The sequence below is a fragment of the Xiphophorus couchianus genome, chromosome 20 (assembly GCF_001444195.1).
Source record: "Xiphophorus couchianus chromosome 20, X_couchianus-1.0, whole genome shotgun sequence".
Classification (NCBI taxonomy): Eukaryota; Metazoa; Chordata; class Actinopteri; order Cyprinodontiformes; family Poeciliidae; genus Xiphophorus; species Xiphophorus couchianus.
The window spans coordinates 3,715,765-3,738,033 of NC_040247.1; the positions used below are offsets into that span (position 1 = coordinate 3,715,765).

General features: G+C 46.5%; 3 protein-coding genes and 1 long non-coding RNA gene across 8 annotated transcripts; 1 reads left to right on the forward strand and 3 right to left on the reverse strand.

Annotated features, from left to right (window-relative positions):
* The first annotated feature begins 777 nt into the window (after positions 1–777).
* LOC114135292 (ubiquitin-conjugating enzyme E2C) lies at positions 778–4,446 on the forward strand. Its single transcript, XM_028002435.1, has 7 exons — positions 778–936; positions 1,159–1,288; positions 2,093–2,120; positions 2,746–2,832; positions 2,900–3,104; positions 3,173–3,232; positions 4,325–4,446. Exons 2-7 carry the CDS (start codon positions 1,182–1,184, stop codon positions 4,360–4,362), a joined length of 525 nt encoding a protein of 174 aa, XP_027858236.1. The 5' UTR covers positions 778–936; positions 1,159–1,181; the 3' UTR covers positions 4,363–4,446.
* A 77-nt stretch (positions 4,447–4,523) lies between these two features.
* LOC114135289 (regulator of G-protein signaling 9-binding protein) lies at positions 4,524–7,452 on the reverse strand. 3 transcript variants are annotated; one of them, XM_028002433.1, is made up of 4 exons: positions 6,587–7,452; positions 6,315–6,410; positions 5,191–5,316; positions 4,524–5,101 (listed from the first exon to the last, which is right to left on the reverse strand). In XM_028002433.1, the coding sequence occupies exons 1-4, from the start codon at positions 6,789–6,791 to the stop codon at positions 4,842–4,844; spliced, it is 687 nt and encodes a 228-aa protein (XP_027858234.1). In that variant the 5' UTR covers positions 6,792–7,452; the 3' UTR covers positions 4,524–4,841. The 3 variants fall into 3 exon arrangements, with proteins under 3 accessions (XP_027858234.1, XP_027858232.1, XP_027858233.1); XM_028002431.1 differs by having other exon boundaries at positions 6,315–6,518; positions 6,587–7,450; XM_028002432.1 differs by having other exon boundaries at positions 5,174–5,316; positions 6,315–6,518; positions 6,587–7,427.
* Positions 7,453–15,889: 8,437 nt separating this feature from the next.
* LOC114135287 (E3 ubiquitin-protein ligase RNF182) lies at positions 15,890–22,057 on the reverse strand. Of its 3 annotated transcripts, none has more exons than XM_028002429.1 (7): positions 21,230–22,057; positions 20,106–20,244; positions 19,829–19,982; positions 19,680–19,744; positions 18,669–18,798; positions 18,375–18,604; positions 15,890–17,179 (listed from the first exon to the last, which is right to left on the reverse strand). In XM_028002429.1, the coding sequence occupies exons 2-7, from the start codon at positions 20,214–20,216 to the stop codon at positions 17,003–17,005; spliced, it is 867 nt and encodes a 288-aa protein (XP_027858230.1). In that variant the 5' UTR covers positions 20,217–20,244; positions 21,230–22,057; the 3' UTR covers positions 15,890–17,002. The 3 variants fall into 3 exon arrangements, with proteins under 3 accessions (XP_027858230.1, XP_027858228.1, XP_027858229.1); XM_028002427.1 differs by having other exon boundaries at positions 19,680–19,747; positions 21,230–22,053; XM_028002428.1 differs by having other exon boundaries at positions 18,375–18,601; positions 19,680–19,747; positions 21,230–22,052.
* On the reverse strand, positions 18,805–19,489 carry LOC114135294 (uncharacterized). Its single transcript, XR_003593576.1, has 3 exons — positions 19,300–19,489; positions 19,166–19,238; positions 18,805–19,082 (listed from the first exon to the last, which is right to left on the reverse strand). It is a non-coding gene; the product is annotated as an uncharacterized LOC114135294 (long non-coding RNA).
* Positions 22,058–22,269: the final 212 nt, after the last annotated feature.

Below are 22,269 nucleotides of genomic sequence, written 5' to 3' on the forward strand. Positions count from 1 at the left end.
ATTTCTTTCCAAACACATTTTCCTTCAGATTTAGATAACTTTATCAAAATCTGCATTTTTAGCAGCGTCCATAGACAACCTGAATCCACATTGTTTCTATATTTTTCTGATCTCATATGTATTACTTCCCTTTTCAACACTTAACGGACTATAATAAACCACTACATTTACTTATTCTAGTCTCCTCTAAACCCAATAACGATGCACATAATTCTACTGTATATTTAAAAAATGCCGGTTTTTTTCATCTTAGTCTTTGATTCAGAATTCACTACTAATACTCTACTGGCTTCAGTTTTTTGATCTTTTGAGCCATTTGTATCAATATGCAAATGAACATTATAATTATTCCCTTTATTTTGCTTAAATGCATCTTTCACTTGTGCCTACGTTATATCTTGTCTTTGCTTTTGATGTGCTGTTCTTTATTGTAAAACAAGTTTGTTTTGTATAATTTTGTTCTTTAATGATAAGAGTGTGAATAAACCTCAGCAGCTCTAATGAGAGGCAGATTTATTTAGTGTTTAATATCAAAGTAATTTAAAATTCTGATATTTCAGATCATATTTTGTTTTTTTCAATTCATCTATAAAAATTGACTTATTGACACTGGAAAACCAAAATAATTAGAATATTTGTTTTCTTTCGGAGTTTCTATTAAATTTTGAAGATTTTTTTTAAAACTCCTTGTACGTGACGTCAAAATAAAAACGCAATTTACGCAGTTTCCGGTTTAATTTCCAAACCGACTTCTTCAATAACCAGCCATCTCATTGGTGCGTTCTGGATTATTTATGTTTGAAAGTCGGGCGCTGATTGGCTGTTGCCGAAGGAAAGTCAGTTTAAACTGAGGGGCGGGAGAAAGTTCAGTTTGTACTCCGAACCGGCAGCAGCTGCTACTGGACTGAAAGCGAGCTGACACCGAACCGATACCCGGTGAGTCTTTGATGTGGAGCTGACGCGTTTACCTGCTGGTATCACGTGCTGTTTGTTTGTTTGTTTACTCCAGGTCTGAGGAGACGAACAGGCTAACGGCTGTTAGCATATAGCTAACGGATTGTTCAGGATTCTGACCCGGAGCCCGCAGGGGCCGGGCAGGTCCGGGTCCTGTCCGGGTTTCGGAGTTCGGCCCGGTTCATTCCCTCTCTCTGTCCCCAGCACGAACGGAACCGAGAGAACCCATGGCTTCCCAGAACATGGACCCCGCAGCGGCTGCAGCGTCCTCCGCGGCCGCCCTGAAGGGAAGCGAAAGCGGCAGCAGCGCGGCCAGAGGCTCGGTGACCAAGCGGTGAGTCCCGAATCGGAACCTCCAGAGTCAAATAAGCAGAGCGAATAAGTCAGAAGCAACGAAACGTAACTTTGTTGCCATGGTAACGGAGGAACATGACCCGCAGCAGACCCAGTAGCTCTGAATTCCGGGTCCAGAACCTGCTGCATGGACTGATCACTGATTGGTCGCGTCAGAACCGCCGGTCTGGGTTCCGGTCCAGTTAAAGTTCTGGTTTTGGTTCCTCTGGGTTCAGGTTTACGAACAGACGACAGTGTGTGAGACTGAAGGACTGAGTGTCCAACCACAGGAGCTCCACAGGGCGCTGCTCTCTGTCCGAACCTTTCTCAGATTACAGAAATACTCAGATTACTCTGCAGTTGTTGGTTTATCAGAGATGGACAAGAGGCTGAGTACCGCTTCGGGTCATGGAGGGAACAATCAAATCATCTTAAATGTGAACACAACAAAGAAAATGATCAGGGTCGAAGGTCAACGCCCATTTCCATCATGGGAGAAGAAGTGGAGGTGGTGAGGAAGATAAAAACCTGGATGTTCATCTGCTGTCAGTCTGTTGGTGAGAGCAGCATCAGAACCAGAGGCCTAAAGAGGCTCAACAGCCTGAATAAGAAGGCTGGTTCTGGTTCTGCTCTACAGGCTGTGGAGCCTCTGGAGATGATGATGATGATGCAAATAAGAATTCTTCATAGGATCAAGAAAGTTATGGCCAATCCTGAGCATCGTCTTCAGTCAGAGTCTTCAGATTTGGTGCAGCACAGACTGCTACAGGAGAGCAATGAAGTGTTTTTCTCTCTCTGTCCTCAGGCTGCAGCAGGAGCTGATGACCCTCATGGTGAGTCCGGTCCTGACCTTTTTTATTTTTCCTGTTGCCATAGTAATTGATGGCCTGTTACCATGGTAACAGAGCCATAGATCAGTTCGGTGCCCAGGAGACGGACGGTGTGGACCGACGGACGACTCTGGTCAGAACCGGCTCCAGATCCGATCCTGCTGGTGCCGAACTTCAGACACCAACATGAAGCGCTTTCTGAACACTATCTGGACCGCTGGATGATGTCATCAGATCTCTTGGTTCTGGTGGGGGAAACCAGCAGAACCAAGAGTTCTGAGAGTTCGGTTGGTTCCGGTACCAGAAACATCCAATCAGACGCAGGAACAGGGAGAGACGGAGTTCTTCCTGCTGTCAGGTGAAGTCGGGTCGTCACCAGATGATCCAGAACCAGTTCATTCCTCCATGATTCATTACAACACTGAAGGCTCAGCAGAACTGACCCAATTGGGCCCAGCAGAACTGACCCTGACCACTGGGGATGAATTGGTGCTTGTCACCTGACACCGCTTCACTCTGAGCATGCTCAGACTCATCTGTGGTCATGTGATCACTTAATGCATTGTATTAAGTGATCATGTGACCTCTGACCTGATTCATGTGACCTCTGTGTGACCTCATGCTGCAGATGTCGGGTGATAAGGGCATCTCGGCGTTTCCAGAATCTGATAATCTCTTCAAATGGATCGGAACTATCGATGGAGCTCAGGGGACGGTGCGTACTCACCTGTCTCTCTGTTTATGGTTCCCCTGACCCGGTTCTGACCCAGTTTTGCCTCCAGGTATACGAGGGGCTGCGGTACCGGCTGTCCCTGGACTTCCCGGCCGGCTACCCGTACCAGGCTCCCCGGGTCCGGTTCGTGACGCCGTGTTTCCACCCCAACGTGGACGATCAGGGCACCATCTGCCTGGACATCCTGAAGGACAAGTGGTCGGCTCTGTACGACGTCCGCTCCATCCTGCTGTCCGTCCAGAGCCTGCTGGGAGGTACCAGAACCGCCAGAAACAGTTCCGATTGCCCTCCACCGGGTCGCTAACTTGCTGTCTCTCCCCAGAACCCAACAATGACAGTCCTCTTAACACGGCCGCCGCAGAACTGTGGGAGAACCAGGACGGTAAGCTTACCAGACCCAGAACCTCAGGCAGTAGTTTCAAGCTGGGCAGACCAGTCGTGTTCTGACCCGTTTCTATTCGTCACTCTGATCAGATCAGCTGTTCCTCTGTAGTAGTCGGCACACAGGATCTCTGATCAGAACTGTGATTGGTCAGTCTGCCTTCAGTTCTCTGCCGCACATTTCAGATTTTGGCCCGGTCCAAATCCTCTCCCTCCCTCGTTCATGTTGAAGGTTAAAGGTCACAGTGTGTCCCACATTCCCCTCATCGCCCATCTTGGGTCCTATTTCCACTCTTACACAGTGCATTACCCACAATTCATTGCGGCACATGACGTTTAGAGTTGAAAGGCAGATTTATGGTAAAGTTCTGGTTTTTCCATCTTTGTAGAAAATATATAAAAGAAAATATCTAGACAAGGCACATTAGTAATAAAGTTTGATTTGATAAACTGAGCAGAAAAAGAAGAAATAAAAAAGAATAATCACAAACTGACTGAGGAAAGAAAAACTAAATGTCACGAATGCAAAACAAATTTCAACTGAAACTTGTAGTATCAGACATTTTTATTATTTTCCATATATTCCGTATGTTTGTCCTGAACTTGATCTTTATTAGCTCCACTTTATACCAAACTAACTTTTAGCTGCATAGAACAGATGGTTTTATGGGTAAAAATCACGTCTCTATTAGTCAAATGGACTGATAAATTGATTATTAGAACATTTTAATGTGTATTTTTTGCCAGCTTGGAAATCTGGCAAAGTTCACAGAGCGATCTGTCTGTTGTGAAAAGTAGAATAAAATCAGTTTTCAAAAGTAAAATATAGAAATAATTTTTGTTTCTCTGAACATGTGAGATTATATTGAGTTTTCTGTATTCAACAAAACGCATCTCTCCAACAAATATCTCCAGCAGAAATACTTTTACTGTACATTTAAAATCCGTTTTGTTGCTGAACGGAGACCAGTCCTCCATTTTGGCCGTTCTGTCCCAACCCTGAACCCTGAGGGAGCAGGGCTTTTCTGCAGTGCATGATGGGAGCTGTCAGTCTTGACGCAGTGCATGATGGGAGTTGTTGTTTCTCTTGCAGCTTTCCGGTCTCACCTCCACACCACGTTCCAGCAGTGAAGCAGCTTCTCTGTGTCTGATTGTATCATATTTTTATGTTTGTTTGCGTCTTTGTGTTAATAAAGAATAAGGTTCTTAATCCAACCAGACTCTGTGTCTCTATGGGAACCAGAACCATGTGAGCTGCCCGCTGCAGAACCAGAATCCTGAGTCACACGGAGCCGTTTTCTCCCTCCTGGGGATTTATTTGTTCCTTGTTCTAAAAAATTAAATCTCATCATAAATCAAAACAAAGTGAAATATTTCAGATTTTTCTGATTGTGGATGGAAACCCAACATGCAGCGTCTCAAACTGAAATGTTCAGATCAATAAAATAGATTTTCTGCTGCAGAACCTTCATGAAGACTCTAGACGCGTTAACTCAACAGAACCAGCTGCTCACCTGTTGAACAGATCATGGTCGTCTGCTCCTTCAGATTGAATGGATGGGCACTTCTTCCTTCCACTGAACTTTCTGTGCTATAATTTTCACATTATACTAATCTGCTACGTTCTGGGTCAATATTTCTATAGAAGATTTCTGTTTGAGCTCTCGGAACCTGCAGAACCGATCCGGGCCTATCCGACCCAGCAGCAGGTTCCCCGGCAGCAGGCGGGCAGCTTGGTGCTGCCACCGCCGCTGGACGCCACCTCCACCTCCATCAAGTCCTCCAGGCTTTCCTCCGGATCCTCGGCGTCGTTCAGAACCTCGGCCCACGCCGGCTGTGTCGACTCCACCGACCAGAACGCCACCGGGACCTGCAGAACCAGAGAGGGCTGAGCCCAGTCCTGCTGAGCCGGGTTGTGCTGAGGTTCTGGAGGTGGACTCACCCTCTGCTGCAGCTCACGCAGCTGGGCCTCCAGGCCTGCGATGTGATTGGTCAGATCTGGACTGGGCTCTTCCTCCAGAACCAGCCAGGGGATTTGGACCAGTGCCACCCGGGCCGCCAGACCCACCGGGCCGTCGGTACATCCTGAGTGGAAACGGCAGAAGAAGAGGATGCTCCAGTCTGCCCTCTAGCGGGAGATTCAGGTCACTTCAGGAACAAAATCTGAGATTTTTCATACTTGATCCGATTTTAATCTTTTTTTCTTCTTTTGTAAAAACGAAATTACAGAAAATATTTTCAAAAAGTGGATTTTATTCAATCATCCTTTCTGTGAGTTTTAAGATGGATTATTAAAGTCTTAATATTAGCAGAATAAAAATGCAATTTTACCAGAAGAACATTTTAAAATTAAGAAAAAGGTTACCCTAACCCAGTAATAGGGCTGCACAGTGGCGCAGTTGGTAGCACTGTTGCTTATTGCAGCAAGAAGGTTCTGGGTTTGATTCCCGGCCCGGGGTCTTTCTGTTTGCATGTTCTTCCTGTGCATGGTGGGTTCTCTCCGGTTCTCCAGCTTCCTCCCACAGTCCAAAATCATGACTGTCAGGTTAATTGGTTTCTCTAAATTCTCTCTAGGAGTGTGAGTGTGTGTGTGGTTGTGTGTCCTGTCTGTCTCTGTGTTGCCCAGCGACCAGCTGGCGACCTGTACAGGTGACCCCATCTCTCACCTGGAACATTAAGCTGGAGAGGCAGCAGCTCCTCTTGACCCCAGTAGGGACAAGGTGTTAGAAAATGGATGGTTCTTCACTAATAATTAATAATGTGTTAAAACATGAAGCGTTTTCTTATCTGCAAAACTTATAAAAAGTGTAACTTCAACTAATTTTTACAAATTTATTCTTGAGTTTAAAAGAATCATAAATTAGCCCCAATATTCCGTCTTAAATTCGACCTGAATTCAAAGTCCAATCAAACATTTATCAAACAAGATGGCCGCCCTGGGCGATGACATCACTCTGACCTACAGAAACATGAAGAGAGCATTCGCTAAAATGCTAAATCTTTATAAACCAAATTCAATTAATTTCTAAAATCAGTGCATTGCCCAGCCAACCAGATGCAGGAGGGCGGAGCCAACAACTCACCTGTGTTCACCAGTGAGCGTCTGCTGGAGCGCTGGGTCAGGGGGAACTGACCAATCAGCTCTTTGGCCCTCTGGAGGTCAGACAGGAAGTACTCCACTGCAGACAGGAAGAGAACCCAGAGTCGCTCTGAAGCATGTCTGTCGTCCACGGCTACGGGGGCGGAGTCACAAGCTGACAGCAGGCGCAGCAGGCGGCGAGACAGACCTGCAGAGGGACAGGTGAGCCCAGCAGGACACAGACAGGACAGGTGAGCCCAGCAGGACAGGTGTTACCTGAGCAGATCCGGTGAGCCAGCGCTCTCGTCTCGTCCATCTCTTCCCTCAGGAAGCTGCTGTCGGCTGAACTTCCCAGCGACGCCGCCAGTTGCTGGAAGCAGGAAGTGACCCGACTCAGAGCGTTCTGAGCGCGCTCACACTCTGCCTGCTGCCGCCGCCGTCCCGCTGTCAGCTCGTCCACCGAACGACGCCACCGACTCATGATGGGACGCAGTCAATTGGAGCTCAGTGCCTGAAGGTCATCAGAAGGTCAGCAGGTAACTGGTGACGCTTTAGTTTGGGTTCAGTCGGGTTTAGATTGAAAACACTTTGGTTCTGGTTCTGATTGATGGTGATCACCACTGGCGCCTCCAGAAAGTTTTTAAAATGGCGGCCAGACCAAGTCAGTCAAAATGTTGGGGGGGGGTACAGCGAAAATAATTCTTTGGGGGGCAACATGACTGCAATGGGGGCCGAGGCCCCCCATCCCCTGGGGGCGCCACTGGTGATCAGCTGACGTTTAACCGCCAGGCGGCGGCACAGAGCGGTCCAGGCCCGGTCCGCAGAACCGGCAGGCCTTCTGTCTTCACGTTTCCCTTGGTTACGATTCTCTTCTGAACGAGTCTCTCGAACCCAGACAACAGGAAGCCGACTGAGACTCTGAGATTTAAAACAAACTGCTGAACCACGTTAAACTCCAGATATTCAAACTCATCCAGGAGTTTTTACTAAGCTGATGATACAGGAAGACTGTCTGAGAGAACGGATCGGTTTTCTGTTATCTGCTGAGCTGTTTAGAACTGCATGTACTTTACTTTGCTCTAACATATTTGCATAAAAAACTGCTGTATATATTAGTTTAATTGTGAAAAATATTTCAAAAAAACTTTCATTTCAACCAGATAATGGAGTTAGAGGTTTAAATAATCAAAAGGAATATACACTCTAAAAATTAAAACTAAAAATGTACTTAACATTTTGGTGCAACAAATTTATACTCAAAAATACTGAGTGGACTGGAAACCAGTCAAACCTGTTAGATATGCTTTATGTTGCACACTCGAACAAAAATGGTATCGAGACATGCGGTTGTGGTAAATTTTCTTTACTCCTTTTTTTTTTCGAACACGAACAATATCAATAGTCCAACGTGCGTCACACTCAGGCTGCTCTCTACTACTCGGCTTCTTCTACACAACAAACACTTAGGACCCCAGGCTGCCCTACGCGCCTGTTCAAAAGTCCTGCTTTTCTAAACTCCTCACTCTCAGCCAGAATAGTTATCCACATATGTATGAATGTACAGCTTCACATGGACAATCAATCACAGTGCTTTTTAAATAACAAAACAAAGCAAAATATTCATAGGAACAAGAATAAAATCATTTTAATGGGAGGGGGGGTCCTTGATCTAAAGTCCCCAGCAACTGGTCCCCCACACTCTCCCCCTCAAAAATAAATGTCGTCCCGACATAGTGACATCTCTGGAGTAACTGAGGCTTCAGCCGGTATGGAGACAAGTTTGGAAGACAGTCTCTTGGCACACTGTTCTGTATGACACAGTTCTTAACATGGCATCTATCCCCCTCTTCATGTCATGTCGAAACAATAGATAGTACTGGCCAGGTAATATCTGTATGGTCACTCTGCCATCTCTGCAGGTTGTGTATCGCAGACTGTAAAGTTTGACTTTAAGGTCCTGCCCCATAACCTTTTATTCAGACCCACTTATGTTACTATATGCTCAACATATATCAGTCTAAATCAACCCAATAGTGGTCTCAACTCCAGATGTGCACTAATCAGCTATTATTATACTTAAAGCTTCCGATTCTAATCCCCCTTGTCCTGCCTAGCTACCTAACTTGTGTACCATAACCTGAACATATAACGGAACAATGTAACCTAACCCCGATATCCACTGAACATTACTTGTGCCTAACCATAAGTGTTGGTTGGCCTAGCCTGCTGTATGTGAGTGTCCTGGGTGGATTTCGTTGTCTAGAAGGATACTGTCTTGGAACGGGTTCCCGCCCTCTCTCGTCTGCTTCATCAGATGACACCGCCTCGCCAGAATCTTGTTCTTCTGCTTCCTCAGACGACACCGCCTCGCCAGAATCTTGTTCGTCTGCTTCATTAGATGGTGCTGCTTCCGCAGGATCTTGTCCATCTGCTGTATCAGATGATGAGTGCTCCTCTGTCGCCATTTCTTCCTCTCCGTCCACTTCTCCTTCCTGCTCCACCTCAGATCCTGCAGTCACTTGAGCATCCTCTGCATCCCTCCTCAGCTGACCTTCAACTTGTTCAGGTTGTACTCTTGGATGGGTGATGGACCTCCAGTTGTCTTCATCATCAGAACTGCTGTCACCATTCTTGTCAACACCATCTCCTTGCTTCCTTCTGTTTCTACTCTGCTGTTGCCTTTTCCTGTCCATCATGTTCTTCGCATCTTTCTCTGTTTCAGCAGTCAGAAAATCACAAGGCAATAGTAAGTTTCTATGCAAAACTCTGATCTTCCCTGTGCCTTTTTCAGGATGTACCGCATAAACAGGGCTGTCCTTGTGTTTCCTTTCAGTGACTATGTAGACCTTGTCCTCCCAGTACGACCTGAGTTTTCCTGGTCCTCCTCTTTCCTTGAAATTCCGCACTAAGACCCTAGATCCTGGCTGCAGTTCCACTCCATGAATTCTCCGATCATACTCCGTCTTTGCCCTATTCCGCTCCTTATGTGCTGTCTCAGATGCCAACTTGTAAGCTTCTTGCATCCTTTTTCTCCACTTACTGGCATAATCACTGTGGGAGGTGCTCTGATCAATTGGAGTTAATCCAAACATCATGTCCACTGGCAGCCGGGGACTCCTGCCATAAAGAAGGTAGTAAGGTGCATATCCAGTTGCCTCGCTGCGTGTACAATTATATGCATGCACTACTTTGGGCAGGGAGCTCTTCCAATCTGACTTTTCTTTTTCTGTCAGGTTTCTGAACATTGAAAGAAGTGTTCGATTAAATCTTTCTGCTTGACCATTTCCAGCTGCATGGTAAGGAGTTGTACGGGAACCTTGGATGCCACAATACTTTTCCAGTTTAGAAAACAGCTTGTTTTCGAATTCTTTACCCTGATCGTGATGAAGTTTAGCTGGAAATCCAAACTTTAGGGCAAAGTCTCCGAAGATCTTTTCTGCAGCGGTTTTTGCTGATTTGTTCGTGCATGCATATGCTTGAGCAAAGCGTGTAAAATGGTCTATGACAACAAGGATGTATTCATATCCTCCTTTACAACGCTCCAAATGAAGGAAGTCAATGGAGACCATTTCGAATGGGTGAGTGGTAACAATATTGACCAGTGGTGCTCTTGTTATCCTGTTTGGATGCTTCCGCTTCAGGCAACTACAAACCTTTGTCACATGATGTTCCACATCCCTTTTCATATATGGCCAGTAAAATCGGTCACGGATTAAGTTCAATGTTCTTTCCACACCAAGGTGTCCCATTTCCTCATGCAGTTCTTTATATATTAGCTGGTGGAACACCTTGGGCAGCACAAGTTGAACTCGATTGGAGGACTTCCTAAAAAGAATGCCATCTTCATTGACACACAGTTTGTTTCTTTCTCTAGCGAATACAGAGATGCCGTCACGCCAATTTCTTTTGGCATGCTGGGGCCACTGTTTTCTCATCACAAACTCACGCACCTTTCCAATCATCGAATCCTCTTCCTGTGCTTTTCTGAGGTCCTCTGCTGATATTTTAGCCACTGATGGTGCTATGTGTTCCTGTTCTTCATCATTGCAGGCTGCCATTATGACTGCAGGACACAACCACGGCCCTTGATCATGGGATGTTAGCTGGACTGATTGTGTGACAGATGAAATTACCTTTGGCTCCATCTCCTGGACGCATGTCCGCATGTACTCCTCCATGTCCAGGGGCATCCTAGACAGCCCGTCTGCATCCCCATTAACTTTCCCCGGTCGATACTTGATGGAGAAGTTAAAGTCTGCTAATTCGGCTATCCAGCGGTGTGTGGTGGCATTTAGCTTGGCTGATGTTAAAACATAGGTTAAAGGGTTATTATCTGTATAGACGACAAAAGAGGGTGCATAATAAAGGTACTCTCTGAATCGTTCACAGATTGCCCACTTCATTGCTAAGAACTCTAACTTCCCAGAATGGAGGTGGTAATTCTTTTCTGGGGAAGTTAATGTTCTTGACCCATAACCTATGACCACAAGTTTGCCTTGTTGTCTCTGGTACAATACTGCACCGAGGCCTTCTTGCGAAGCATCACAGTGCAATACAAATGGTTTCTCAAAGTCAGGGTAACCTAACAGAGGAGGAGACACCAAATACTCCAACAGCTGGCAGAGAACATCCTTATGATGTTCTGTCCATACGATTGGATGGCTTGAGGGAAGCTGGTCTGAGCTTTTGTGTTTCCCCTTGTTTGTTTTTAACCCTCCTCCTTTCACTACCTTTCCAGGTTTCTTTTCTGTGGACAGCAGCCTGTACAGGGGTTGAGCAGTGCGTGAGAAGTTGGGAATATATGGACGATAGTATGTTAGAAAGCCCAACATTTTCCTCAAATCACCCACTGTTTTTGGTACGCGGTCTTTGAGTGCTTGTACTGGTGCGATCTCAGCAGGATCCATGCAGTAGCCATCCTTGGATACAATCTTTCCCAGAAACTTCACCTTGTCTTTGAAGATTTCACATTTTCTTGGCGTTAGTTTCACTCCATGAGTCTGATAACACCGCAGCACCTCTCTCATGTCGCGTAGGTGATTCTCAAATGACTGGCTGTGGACTAGGTTGTCATCCAAATATGGCTGCGATGTTTCATCCCTAATGCCTGCGAGGCACTCCTCCATACTGCGCTGAAACTCTGCTGGAGCCGAGGACAGGCCAAAGGGAATCCTGATCCACTCATATAAACCCCAAGGTGTTATGAATGCGGTCAGTGGTCTGCTACTCTCCTCCAGGAAACCCTGATGGTATGCCTTGCCCTGGTCCAAGACAGAGAACCATGCACTTCCACTCAGGTTATTAAGCATATCCTGTACTCGAGGGATGGGATGACGGTCCGGAATGGATTTCCGGTTCAGCTCACGATAATCCACACACAAGCGGAGGCTCCCATCCTTCTTGCGCACACAAACTATGGGTGATGAATATGGAGATCGGGACTTTTGAATCCAACCTCTGTTCAGCAGGTCTTCCAGATATTCCTTCACCTCCTTAAGAAGCGGTTTGGGGACAGATGTGTAAGTCCGCCTTACTGGGGTTGTGTCACTCAGCCTGATTTTAAGCTGCAGGGATGGGATGCACCCCACATCATGCTCATCCTTAGAAAATGCATTGCACTCCTCATGAAGCATCCTTCTTACATCATCTTGCTGCTCAGGAGTTAGGTGGTCAATGGGCACTGGGGGGTCCCACAGATCAAATTTGGATGCCTCAGACTCATCATATCCTCTATGTGGTTCGTCAGAAGCTGGACGGTTGCGGTCACTGGCAAGTGAGTTGATCTCTGTTTTCTTTTCACTTACACCCACAGGTCTGGCTTCTACTGGATAAACTGCTTTAATCTGCTGTAAGTATCCCAGTACAGTGCGGGGTATCAAAGTAATGTCTGAATGGCTGTCGTTTGTGACTGGGATTGATACTGCTGACCGGTTTCCCTTTTTCAGGCAGACCACTGTTTTTAAGATGTTCAAGCCCTCAGGCCATTTTGGGACCACCTCGGGCTCAAACAGTACTTCCTGTCTTTCTGAGAGAGGACCAATCCGCACACTACACTTCACCTCTCTGGTCTGACCCGCCGGAATCACTGTTTTTAGACGTCCTATTTTCACCATGGTTTCTTCATTACTTTGGTGAGCTGTTTTTACTAAGTGAATTAACACATCTGCCTTTTTGCAGTCGAATGAGAAAGCCTCTTTTACTGCTATGGATGTGACACCAGGGTGGTGCTCCATGCCATTCTTTACTAAATGTTCAATGACATTGTAGCCAATTATAGGTGGCTCAGCCACTCCAGGCTCATTAGAGACGAGCACTGGCACAATCAGTTCTGGATTCAGGCCTCCCTTTGATCCCAGTTTGAATTTTACCTCAACCCAACCTGCAAAGGGAATGAGAGTCTGGTTTGCTGCTTTCCCAACCAAGGTCTCTCCCTCCTCTAGGAGCTCACCTGTGCTGCGTAACTTGATGTGGGGTAGCTGGGATCTCCTCAAGCTTTCATTTATGATGGTGACCTGTGAGCCGGTGTCCCACAACGCCTTGGTTGGCACATCCTCAAAGAAGCAGTCCACCATGCACTTATTTCCTATCAGAGTCCGCAGCTTGGTGTGCTGATGTATGGAGAGGTGACTGGCATAAGTGGAACCTACGATTTTTTTTGCTTTCTCACCCATTTCCACTTGTGCCTCCAGCTGCCTAATCCGTTCACAGAGCCGCTCATACACCTTTTCCTCAGCTTCTCCTTGGAGTACAGTGTGTTGTTGTGCATGTGTGGAGGTTTGTATGTTCACATTCATGTCATCAGGTTTCACAGTCAACCTTTTTGGTCCCCTGCAGCCCCTGGAGAAGTGTCCCAACTGTCCACACTTAAAACAATGCTCACATTGATCACTTATGTTGTGCTCTTCACATCCTTTGCATCCCCTTTTAACATTCCTTCTTGTTTGGTGAGTAGACTGAGAGCTGGTCATGCTTTTCAGCAATCTCTTCTCTGAGCAGTCTTACTGTTTCACACAGCTCTGACTCCCTTGAACTGATGGGCGCAGAGGTTTTACGGGTTTTCTGCTTCACCACTTCAGCTGACTGTTCTTGGATTGCCAAACTGGTGTTAGGTGCAGCCTGGTTTTGTTGCCTGATCTGCATTTCTGTTTGTAGCTCGTTAATTTTTGGAATTTTGGTGTTGTAGCTTTTCTTCTGTTTGGACTGTCGTTCTGAATCCACACTTGCAGCCTCATTCATCTTTTCAATAAGAGTCTCATCGGTCACAGTTTGATCATCAAGGGAAGACTTTAGCTGAAACTTTATGTTGTCACTCAACAGTCCAGTACTGACTGACCTCAGGAATTTCCTCTGAATGAAGTCGGCGCTGTACTGTTCATCTGCATCGACTTCTCTTGAAGCAAGCAACAGCCTCTCTTTCAGTTCGATTGCCCTGAAGAGGAAGTTTTGGGGGGATTCACGACTGTCCTGTGTGATATTTATCAGTCTTTGATAGATATCAGTGGAGCTATCCTCTTTAAAATGTCCCTTTAAAATCGCTTTGAGCTGGGGCAGGGTCAGATCACGCTTAATTTCAAGCATGTCCCGAATGCTTAAACCAGGGCTGATTGATTTTATTACAGCTTCTATTACTTCAGCATCACTGTGTCCTTTACTCAGGCCTCTCTCAATCTGATGCATTAAGTTGGTGTATGAGAGCCTGTCTTTCTGACCCTTCTCCCCTATCTGACCACATATTTTAAATTCCCTCCGTATGGTCACTTCTGGAAGCCTATTTGCTGTGGCTGGCATCACATTTTCAGTCACTGTTCTCTGAGGCTTACCATTTATACGTTCATTTAGCCTCAGTACTTCCTCTTGCAAAGCTTGGTTGTTGAGGTGGAGCTGCGAGTATTTTTCTGCCAAGTCCATTTGTTCAGTTACAGCCTGGGTGCTTTGTGACTTGTTACACGTTGCCTCCTCTTCAGCAGTAACTTCAGAATGTTGTGATATCAGTTCAATTGATTTTAACAATCTCCGAAGATAGCACCTCGCCACCTCCTCTTCTTCATCATTTATCACAGCATCAACGGACTCTGTTATTAATCGTATTAACGCTCGCCTCGTTACAGAATGTCCGCTTTGGATTTTAGCTTCTGCACACACCTCTTTGAGCTGATCCAACTGCAGGAGCCATAGCTGCTGAGAGACGGTCTCTGCCAACTCCTCCATGTCGGTCGCGCACAATGTAGGCGCGCTCCCGCCGCTGCTCGCTCCGGTTAGCATCGCTCAAGAAAGTCCCTCGACGAAGCGTTAATAATCTCGGTGGAACCTCCAATATTTTGTTGCACACTCGAACAAAAATGGTATCGAGACATGCGGTTGTGGTAAATTTTCTTTACTCCTTTTTTTTTTCGAACACGAACAATATCAATAGTCCAACGTGCGTCACACTCAGGCTGCTCTCTACTACTCGGCTTCTTCTACACAACAAACACTTAGGACCCCAGGCTGCCCTACGCGCCTGTTCAAAAGTCCTGCTTTTCTAAACTCCTCACTCTCAGCCAGAATAGTTATCCACATATGTATGAATGTACAGCTTCACATGGACAATCAATCACAGTGCTTTTTAAATAACAAAACAAAGCAAAATATTCATAGGAACAAGAATAAAATCATTTTAATGGGAGGGGGGGTCCTTGATCTAAAGTCCCCAGCAACTGGTCCCCCACATTTATCAGTCACATATCTGCAACTTAACCCTCCTGGTAAGTTGAGTGGACACTCAGAGGAAGAACCTCAGAAACGAACAGGAGGGTTAAAAAGAGTTAGCAGGAAGAATAGTAGCTGGCACATTTAACAAGCTAAATTAATAAATATAACTGAAATTATAAGTTAGAAAAATAGCAAAGTTAAGTGAAAAGCACATAATTAAGAATGTTACTGAAATATTTGGTTGTCACTGATGGATGAATACAAAAAGTTGTTTAATTTACTTCATCAGAGTGAACCTCCAACATGCTGCTACCTCATGAATCGCTCTTCTATTAAATAATTAACATTATTATTAAAGGACATGTTGAGAGTTTTACCTGAAGCGTCTCACCTGCTGCTGCTCCGTCCTTCCTCTGCGGTGGACGCAGGTTTCTGAAATCACTCAGGTTCTGCTGCTCCACAGGGAGCGTTTGTGTTTTCAATTAACAGGTAGAACAGCTGAGTCCGGATCGCTCTGGACTCCCAGAGGCCCGCCCCTCTAAGCCTCACCTGTCCAGGTGGAACAGGGCACAGGTACGGAGTTTCCATCGAGGAGACGGAGCGTAAACTCACCCAGTGAGTCATGTTTTCTGTTCCAGCTCAGACAAAACAGGAAGTAAAGCAGTTTTTAAAATTTCAAATGCAAACGGAAAACGTTTTCCAGTTTGTGGCGTTGTGCAGGTTCAGATCTGGAAACGTTCTCCTTGTAGGGAAACTAAAGGTGTTGGACTTATTCTGAAACACTGACACATTTTTTGGTTTTGGTCATTTTCAGTAGCTGCTGTTCCACCTCCTCACATCACCCTGCTAGAACAGCTCAGCTGGAAAACCTGAAACAAATCAAACTGGTTTTGTCTCCATTACATTTATTAGTTTCTACAAAAGTCGGCAGTCTGCATGCGACACGGACAGGAAGTGACACGAGGTCCAAATCGCCACATGGATAACACACGATTAACACACAATTAATAAGTGATCAAGTCAAACGTTGGCACTTTGACAGGAAATTAAACCACTTAACTGCAGAGCTTCCTTCTTCCATACAGTTAGCTTAGCTTAGCACAAACACTGGAAGCGGCAGCGGAGTCAGAGACAACAGAACTGAATTTAGCATTATGTTAGGAAAAAACAGAAATTACCTAACTTTGTTTCTTATCTTTGTCCATGGCTAACAATTTCCACTTTTCATGCTAAGCTAGGCTAATACCCTCCCTTCCCGTCATTTTGCTAAGCTAAGCTAGCACTTTCACATTGCTTCCAGTTTAATTACTGAGCTAGCGTAACACTTTCAATTAGTCATTTTGCGAAGATGGAAAAACACTTAATTCCTAGTTTTTATGCAAAGCTATGGTAATACTTTACCTTAATTTAAAGTATTTATGCTAAGCTAGGCTAACCCTTTCTCTGTCTTTTCAGTCTTTTTGCTAAATTCAACAAACACATTCTCTCTGTTTACTATTCTTGTGCTAAGCTATGCTAGTGCTTTCCTGTTTTACTGTCCTTATGCTAACTCAGTCCTAACCCATAGCACTTACCAACATTTCTTGTGTTTGCGCTACATTAGCCTAACATCCATTTTCACCAGTCTATATGCTAGGCTAGGCTAGCATGTTCCCAATGTTTTGGATTATTTTGTTAAACTGGGGATATTCCTGGCGGTTACTGGCTGATGGGCTGTCAGAAGGTTCACTGATGAACAGAATTACATATTTACATACAGATTGTTACACAGCATGTCATTAGCAACATGCTAACAGGAGTTTCCAGCCTGTCCCTCTCTGGCTGAGGATGAAACTTCTGGTCCGTCTCTGTTTTGGCCAAGAAAGTGATGCTGGTGCTCAAAAGAGGAGGGGGCCTTTACCGCCTCCGCCAATCAGGAATCAGCTGAGTGTTCAGGTCTGGAGGTTCTGTGGCTTCGCCGCTCCGGTGTCCTTGTTGCCATGGCAGCGGCCTTCGTCGTCGTCATGGCAGCCTGCGCGCAGCGATCACCTCCCTCACCTCGTGACAGATGCACTGGCAGAATCCGTAGAGAACGAGCAGCAGCAGCGTGGACGGCACCAGGCTGACGAGAACCACGCCCAGCAGCAGCTGGCCCATCATCAGCAGGTAGATCCCCAGCGGCAGCGAGCTGAAGTACACCTGGGGTCAGGGGTCACACACCTGAGTACGCTCACCAGGGGTCAGGGGTCGTGGGGCATCATGCGAACATTTCGCGTTACTTTTAACGCAGACACTACGTGTAAATTATTCTACGTTTACGCCTCAAAATGTTTTGCGTACTTTCATCGTAACTGTCAGCTTTATTTATAAAACTGTTTAACTGCAGCCACAGCTGAACATCAGTCATAAAAATAAGATGAGCCGTCAGTAATGAACTCAAAACTCAATAAAACGGCGCAGTTAAACAGATAAAATCAATACCAATAAAGATTAAGCAACTTAAATCTTTATACTTTGTTTTCATATGTAGTCATTTCACAATAATCAATAGGTCAATTAAGTGCATGATAAACTAAAACAAGCTCAATAATTAACATTTGCATAATTTATTGTTGTTGTTTTTTTCCCCAAGTCTGACGTTTTTGAGCCCAGAGACTTCATAATTCATTTTATTTGTTGTTTCTGTTGTTCTAAAATCCATCCATCCATCCATCCATTTTCTGTTCACCCTTTGTCCCTAATGGGGTCGGGAGGGTTGCTGGTGCCCATCTCCAGCTACGTTCCAGGCAGGAGGCGGGGTCACCCTGGACAGGTCGCCAGTCTGTCGCAGGGCAACACAAAGACATACAGGACAAACAACCATTCACACACACCCCTAGGGAGAATTTAGATAGACCAATTAACCTAACAGTCATGTTTTTGGACTGTGGGAGGAAGCCGGAGTACCCGGAGAGAACCCACGCATGCACAGGGAGAACATGCAAACTCCATGCAGAAAGACCCCGGCCGGGAATCGAACCCAGGACCTTCTTGCTGCAAGGCAACAGTGCTACCAACTGCGCCACTGTGCAGCCTTGTTCTAAAATGTTCATTAGAATTGAAAGTTTATTGATCTTTGAGAATTATTTCTTGTATTATTATGGCATTTCTATTATATTACTGGAAATGATCTCAAAACAACAATATTATTGTTTATCACGATAATTTCTACAGGTTTTTATCTGAAAGGCAAAATGTTTTCTACAGAATGTTTTTTTCAAATTACTTTTATTTTTAAATCTGTAAACAATAAATCAATTACTAAATGAATTGACAATTATTTTAATAATTGGTTAATTATTTTACTGGAGCTACTAACTTGTTAGTGATGGTGCTAGGTTTGTGTGTCACTGACCATACACAGCGCCCCCAGCAGGCAGCGTGGAAAGCTGCGGGACGTCCAGGCGCGACACTTCTGCGAGGGAAAGCTGCAGGGCAGCGAGTCCAGGCTGGGCGGCCGGTACAAACCGACCACATTGATCATGCTGACCGAGTCCGAGGACGGGGAGTCGTCTGGCAACTCCATGATGGTGATCACCAGGCAGTCCGAGGACCGGAGGGACGTGTCCGTCCCTCTGGCTGCTGCTGCAGAGCGGAGAGTCAGACCAGAGACACAGAGACAAAGAAAGACAGACAGAGACAGACTGACCTTTCAGAGCAGTGGGAGTCAACACCACCTCTGAACCGCCGCCATCTTTAACTTCTGATCCCTCCTGCTGGGCTCTGTCCTGACAGGACAGAACCGCCATGATGTGCCGGTCGTCTTCCATCAGCCACACCTGGAGACACGGAACACGGAGACAGAGTCCCAACGTGGACCGGAGTGATGAACAGTCCACCACCTCCTGCTTCAAACCTGATATTATGAACCCATCTCACCTCCTCACAAACCCGTCTCACCTCCTCACAAACCCATCTCACCTCCTCAAACCTGTCTCACCTCCTCACAAACCTGTCTCACCTCCTCACAAACCCGTCTCACCTCCTCACAAACCCATCTCACCTCTTCAAACCCGTCTCACCTCCTCACACACCCCGTCTCACCTCTTCAAACCTGTCTCACCTCCTCACAAACCCGTCTCACCTCCTCACAAACCCGTCTCACCTCTTCAAACCCGTCTCACCTCCTCTTCAAACCCGTCTCACCTCCTCACAAACCCGTCTCACCTCCTCACAAACCCGTCTCACCTCTTCAAACCTGTCTCACCTCCTCACAAACCTGTCTCACTTCCTCACAAACCCGTCTCACCTCCTCACAAACCCATCTCACCTCTTCAAACCCGTCTCACCTCCTCACACACCCCGTCTCACCTCTTCAAACCTGTCTCACCTCCTCACAAACCCGTCTCACCTCCTCACAAACCCGTCTCACCTCTTCAAACCCGTCTCACCTCCTCTTCAAACCCGTCTCACCTCCTCACAAACCCGTCTCACCTCCTCACAAACCCGTCTCACCTCCTCACAAACCCGTCTCACCTCTTCAAACCTGTCTCACCTCCTCACAAACCTGTCTCACCTCCTCACAAACCCGTCTCACCTCCTCACAAACCCATCTCACCTCTTCAAACCCGTCTCACCTCCTCACACACCCCGTCTCACCTCTTCAAACTTGTCTCACCTCCTCACAAACCCGTCTCACCTCCTCACAAACCCGTCTCACCTCCTCATCAGGGACGTAGGTCTCGTGGCGGCAGAATGGGCAGCTGATGACGGTTGGTGAAGATTCTCCTGAAAGCCAGGTTGAAAGCTCAGAGAGCAGGTCTTTAATGGAGCGTCAGCAGTAGCAGCACACCTGGAAGGTGAACTCACCCATGTCCACCATCTTCTTGAGACACTTGGCGCAGACCCGGTGCAGGCAGCCCAGCAGCTTGGGTTTCCGGCTCCGAGTGTTGTATCGGTTGTAGCAGATCTTACACTCCAGTTCCTCCACGGTGTAGACCAGAGACTGAGCCCAGGTCTGAACCTGAACACAACACAGAACAGGCTGTGGGTACCTGAACGCACCATGACGGTGTAGGATGTTCCTCCTGGTCCACAAGACCCACCGAGACAAGCTCCAGAAGCAAAGGATGATGGGAAATCTCACCTTGCCTTCAATCTCCTGGCCAAGTTCTGCCTCCATCAGCTGGTTCATCTTACTGGTCATTGTTTGAGGTTGAGGCCAGCTGAGCTGATCAGTCAGAGCGCGGATGTTCATCCGTCCAACCAGGAGGCCAGACGTCCATCTAGGGAGAGACATGTGAGACAGAGACATGTGAGACAGAGACATGTCTCTCATGGCCCGAGCCGCCCCGCCTCCAGGTGAGTTCAACAGGAGGACAAGTTCAGAGACACGCCTATAATCTACCTCCAGGGTACCACAGGGCATCCGGTGGGACCCCACAAGTAGCCCTGCAGGTTGAGAAGATTCACCGTTCAACTGGAATCTGCCACACACTGGAGAAACAACTGGATCAGAACCAGAACTGACATCTAACAGAACCAGATCGGACCAGAGCCAACACAAGTCCACCATCTGAGGCCAAGAGAATATCAACAGTGACTTTCAGCAGAGCTGATCCAGTGATGAGTTCTGAAAGCTGACTGACCCAGAACCATCTGACCCAGAACCATCTGATCCAAGACTTTAAATCAGAATCAAGTCATCTTGATCTGCAGGGGTCTCAAACTCCAGTCCTCGAGGGCCGCAGTCCTGCAACTTTTAGATGAGCCTCTGCTGCACCACACCTGAACAGAATAATTAGGTCATCAAGGTTCTGGAGAACTGATCTACACCAGGAGGAGGTGATGAAGCCATTTCATTCCAGCGTTTTGTACCTGTGGCTCATGTAAAAACTGTAGGACTGCGGCCCTCGAGGACTGGAGTTTGAGACCCCTGATCTAGAGGTTCTGAAGTAAAGGTTTAATTATCTTATAAAACCTGTGGTTCTGATCTGTTGGTTCTGATCAGTTTACCAAGGGTATATTAATAAGAGCTGAAAATATGATTATCGATCATTATATCCAGCAGGTGTGCAACAGAACTTCTGGGATAAATGGGATGGACCTGGCAGCTCAAATTAGACCCTAACCAAAGATGTTCTAATCGAAAATGGATCAGAACCAGCGGTTCGATGACAGAACCTTCATTTACAGTCTCCAGCTGATCTCTGATCAGTTCTCCTCTCAGGGGATGCAGCAGCAGCAGCAGCAGCAGCAGCAGCTCCTCACCTGCTGGCCTGTGGAGATGCTGAAGGTCTCAGTCTCAGGGGGTTCTGGACTCCGCTGGTTCCGGTTGGTCCGCTGGTTCTGGTCTCAGTTGCTCCGATGGTTTTGGTTGCTGCAGGCTTCCGGTGGTTGCAGCAACATGTTGGCCTTCAGCATCAACAGTTCCTGTGGTCCTGAAGGTTGAAGGGGATCCAGCGGTTTTGGGTCTGACGGAACCGGTTCCGCTGGCTGCAGCTGTGGCCTCGCGCTCAGCAACAGTGTGTCCTGATTAATGTCCCCGCGACACACCGCTATATGTGACGTCACTGCGGATTTCGGCCGCGGTCAGCCGGACAGCAGACCGCCGGCGGTCCCGGTGTCGGTGCCAGCGGTTCGGTTTGTCTAGGGGTTCTGGTTCTGTTGTCAATAGCGGCTGGTACCGTATTCGTCGGAGCAGCTCGCGGTGACTCACCATCCCTCCGACTCACTGCGGCGCGCGACCAGCAGCGGGAACCCGGTCACCATGACAACCGCTCAGAAGCGGGAGGGCGGAAAGAGCTGACCAACCATTCTGTGGGATCCAGAACCGAACCCGGTTCAGATCGTTCCAGTTCGTACAGGCACATTCAGATCAGGTTCTAGTACAGCTGTGACACGAGGGGACCAGAACCGAACCGAACCCGAGCACATAGGACAGCTAGTTCTCAGAGGAAACAGGTCATGGGGGAACAAAAACTTTTTTCTCAGCAGTGGCGCCCCAAGGGGGCCCCCTCTGCAAAAAAATTAATCATGTTAATTTTCTTAAATCAAGACATAAGTGTACACAATACACAAATACATGTATATAATAACCAATGTATCTGTCTGTCTGTATATGTATATGTGTATATATATATAGTTCCCTAAATATTTTATATTAAAAATTCTGGAAAGATTATCCAGGATGGATAAACTTTCTTCCATGGGTTGTTAATATTAGTGGAAGATTATGTAAATGAAAATGCAGGTACAGTTTAATACATCAGAATTTTTCTTTTAATGAGACCTGTTTGTCAAACTAATGA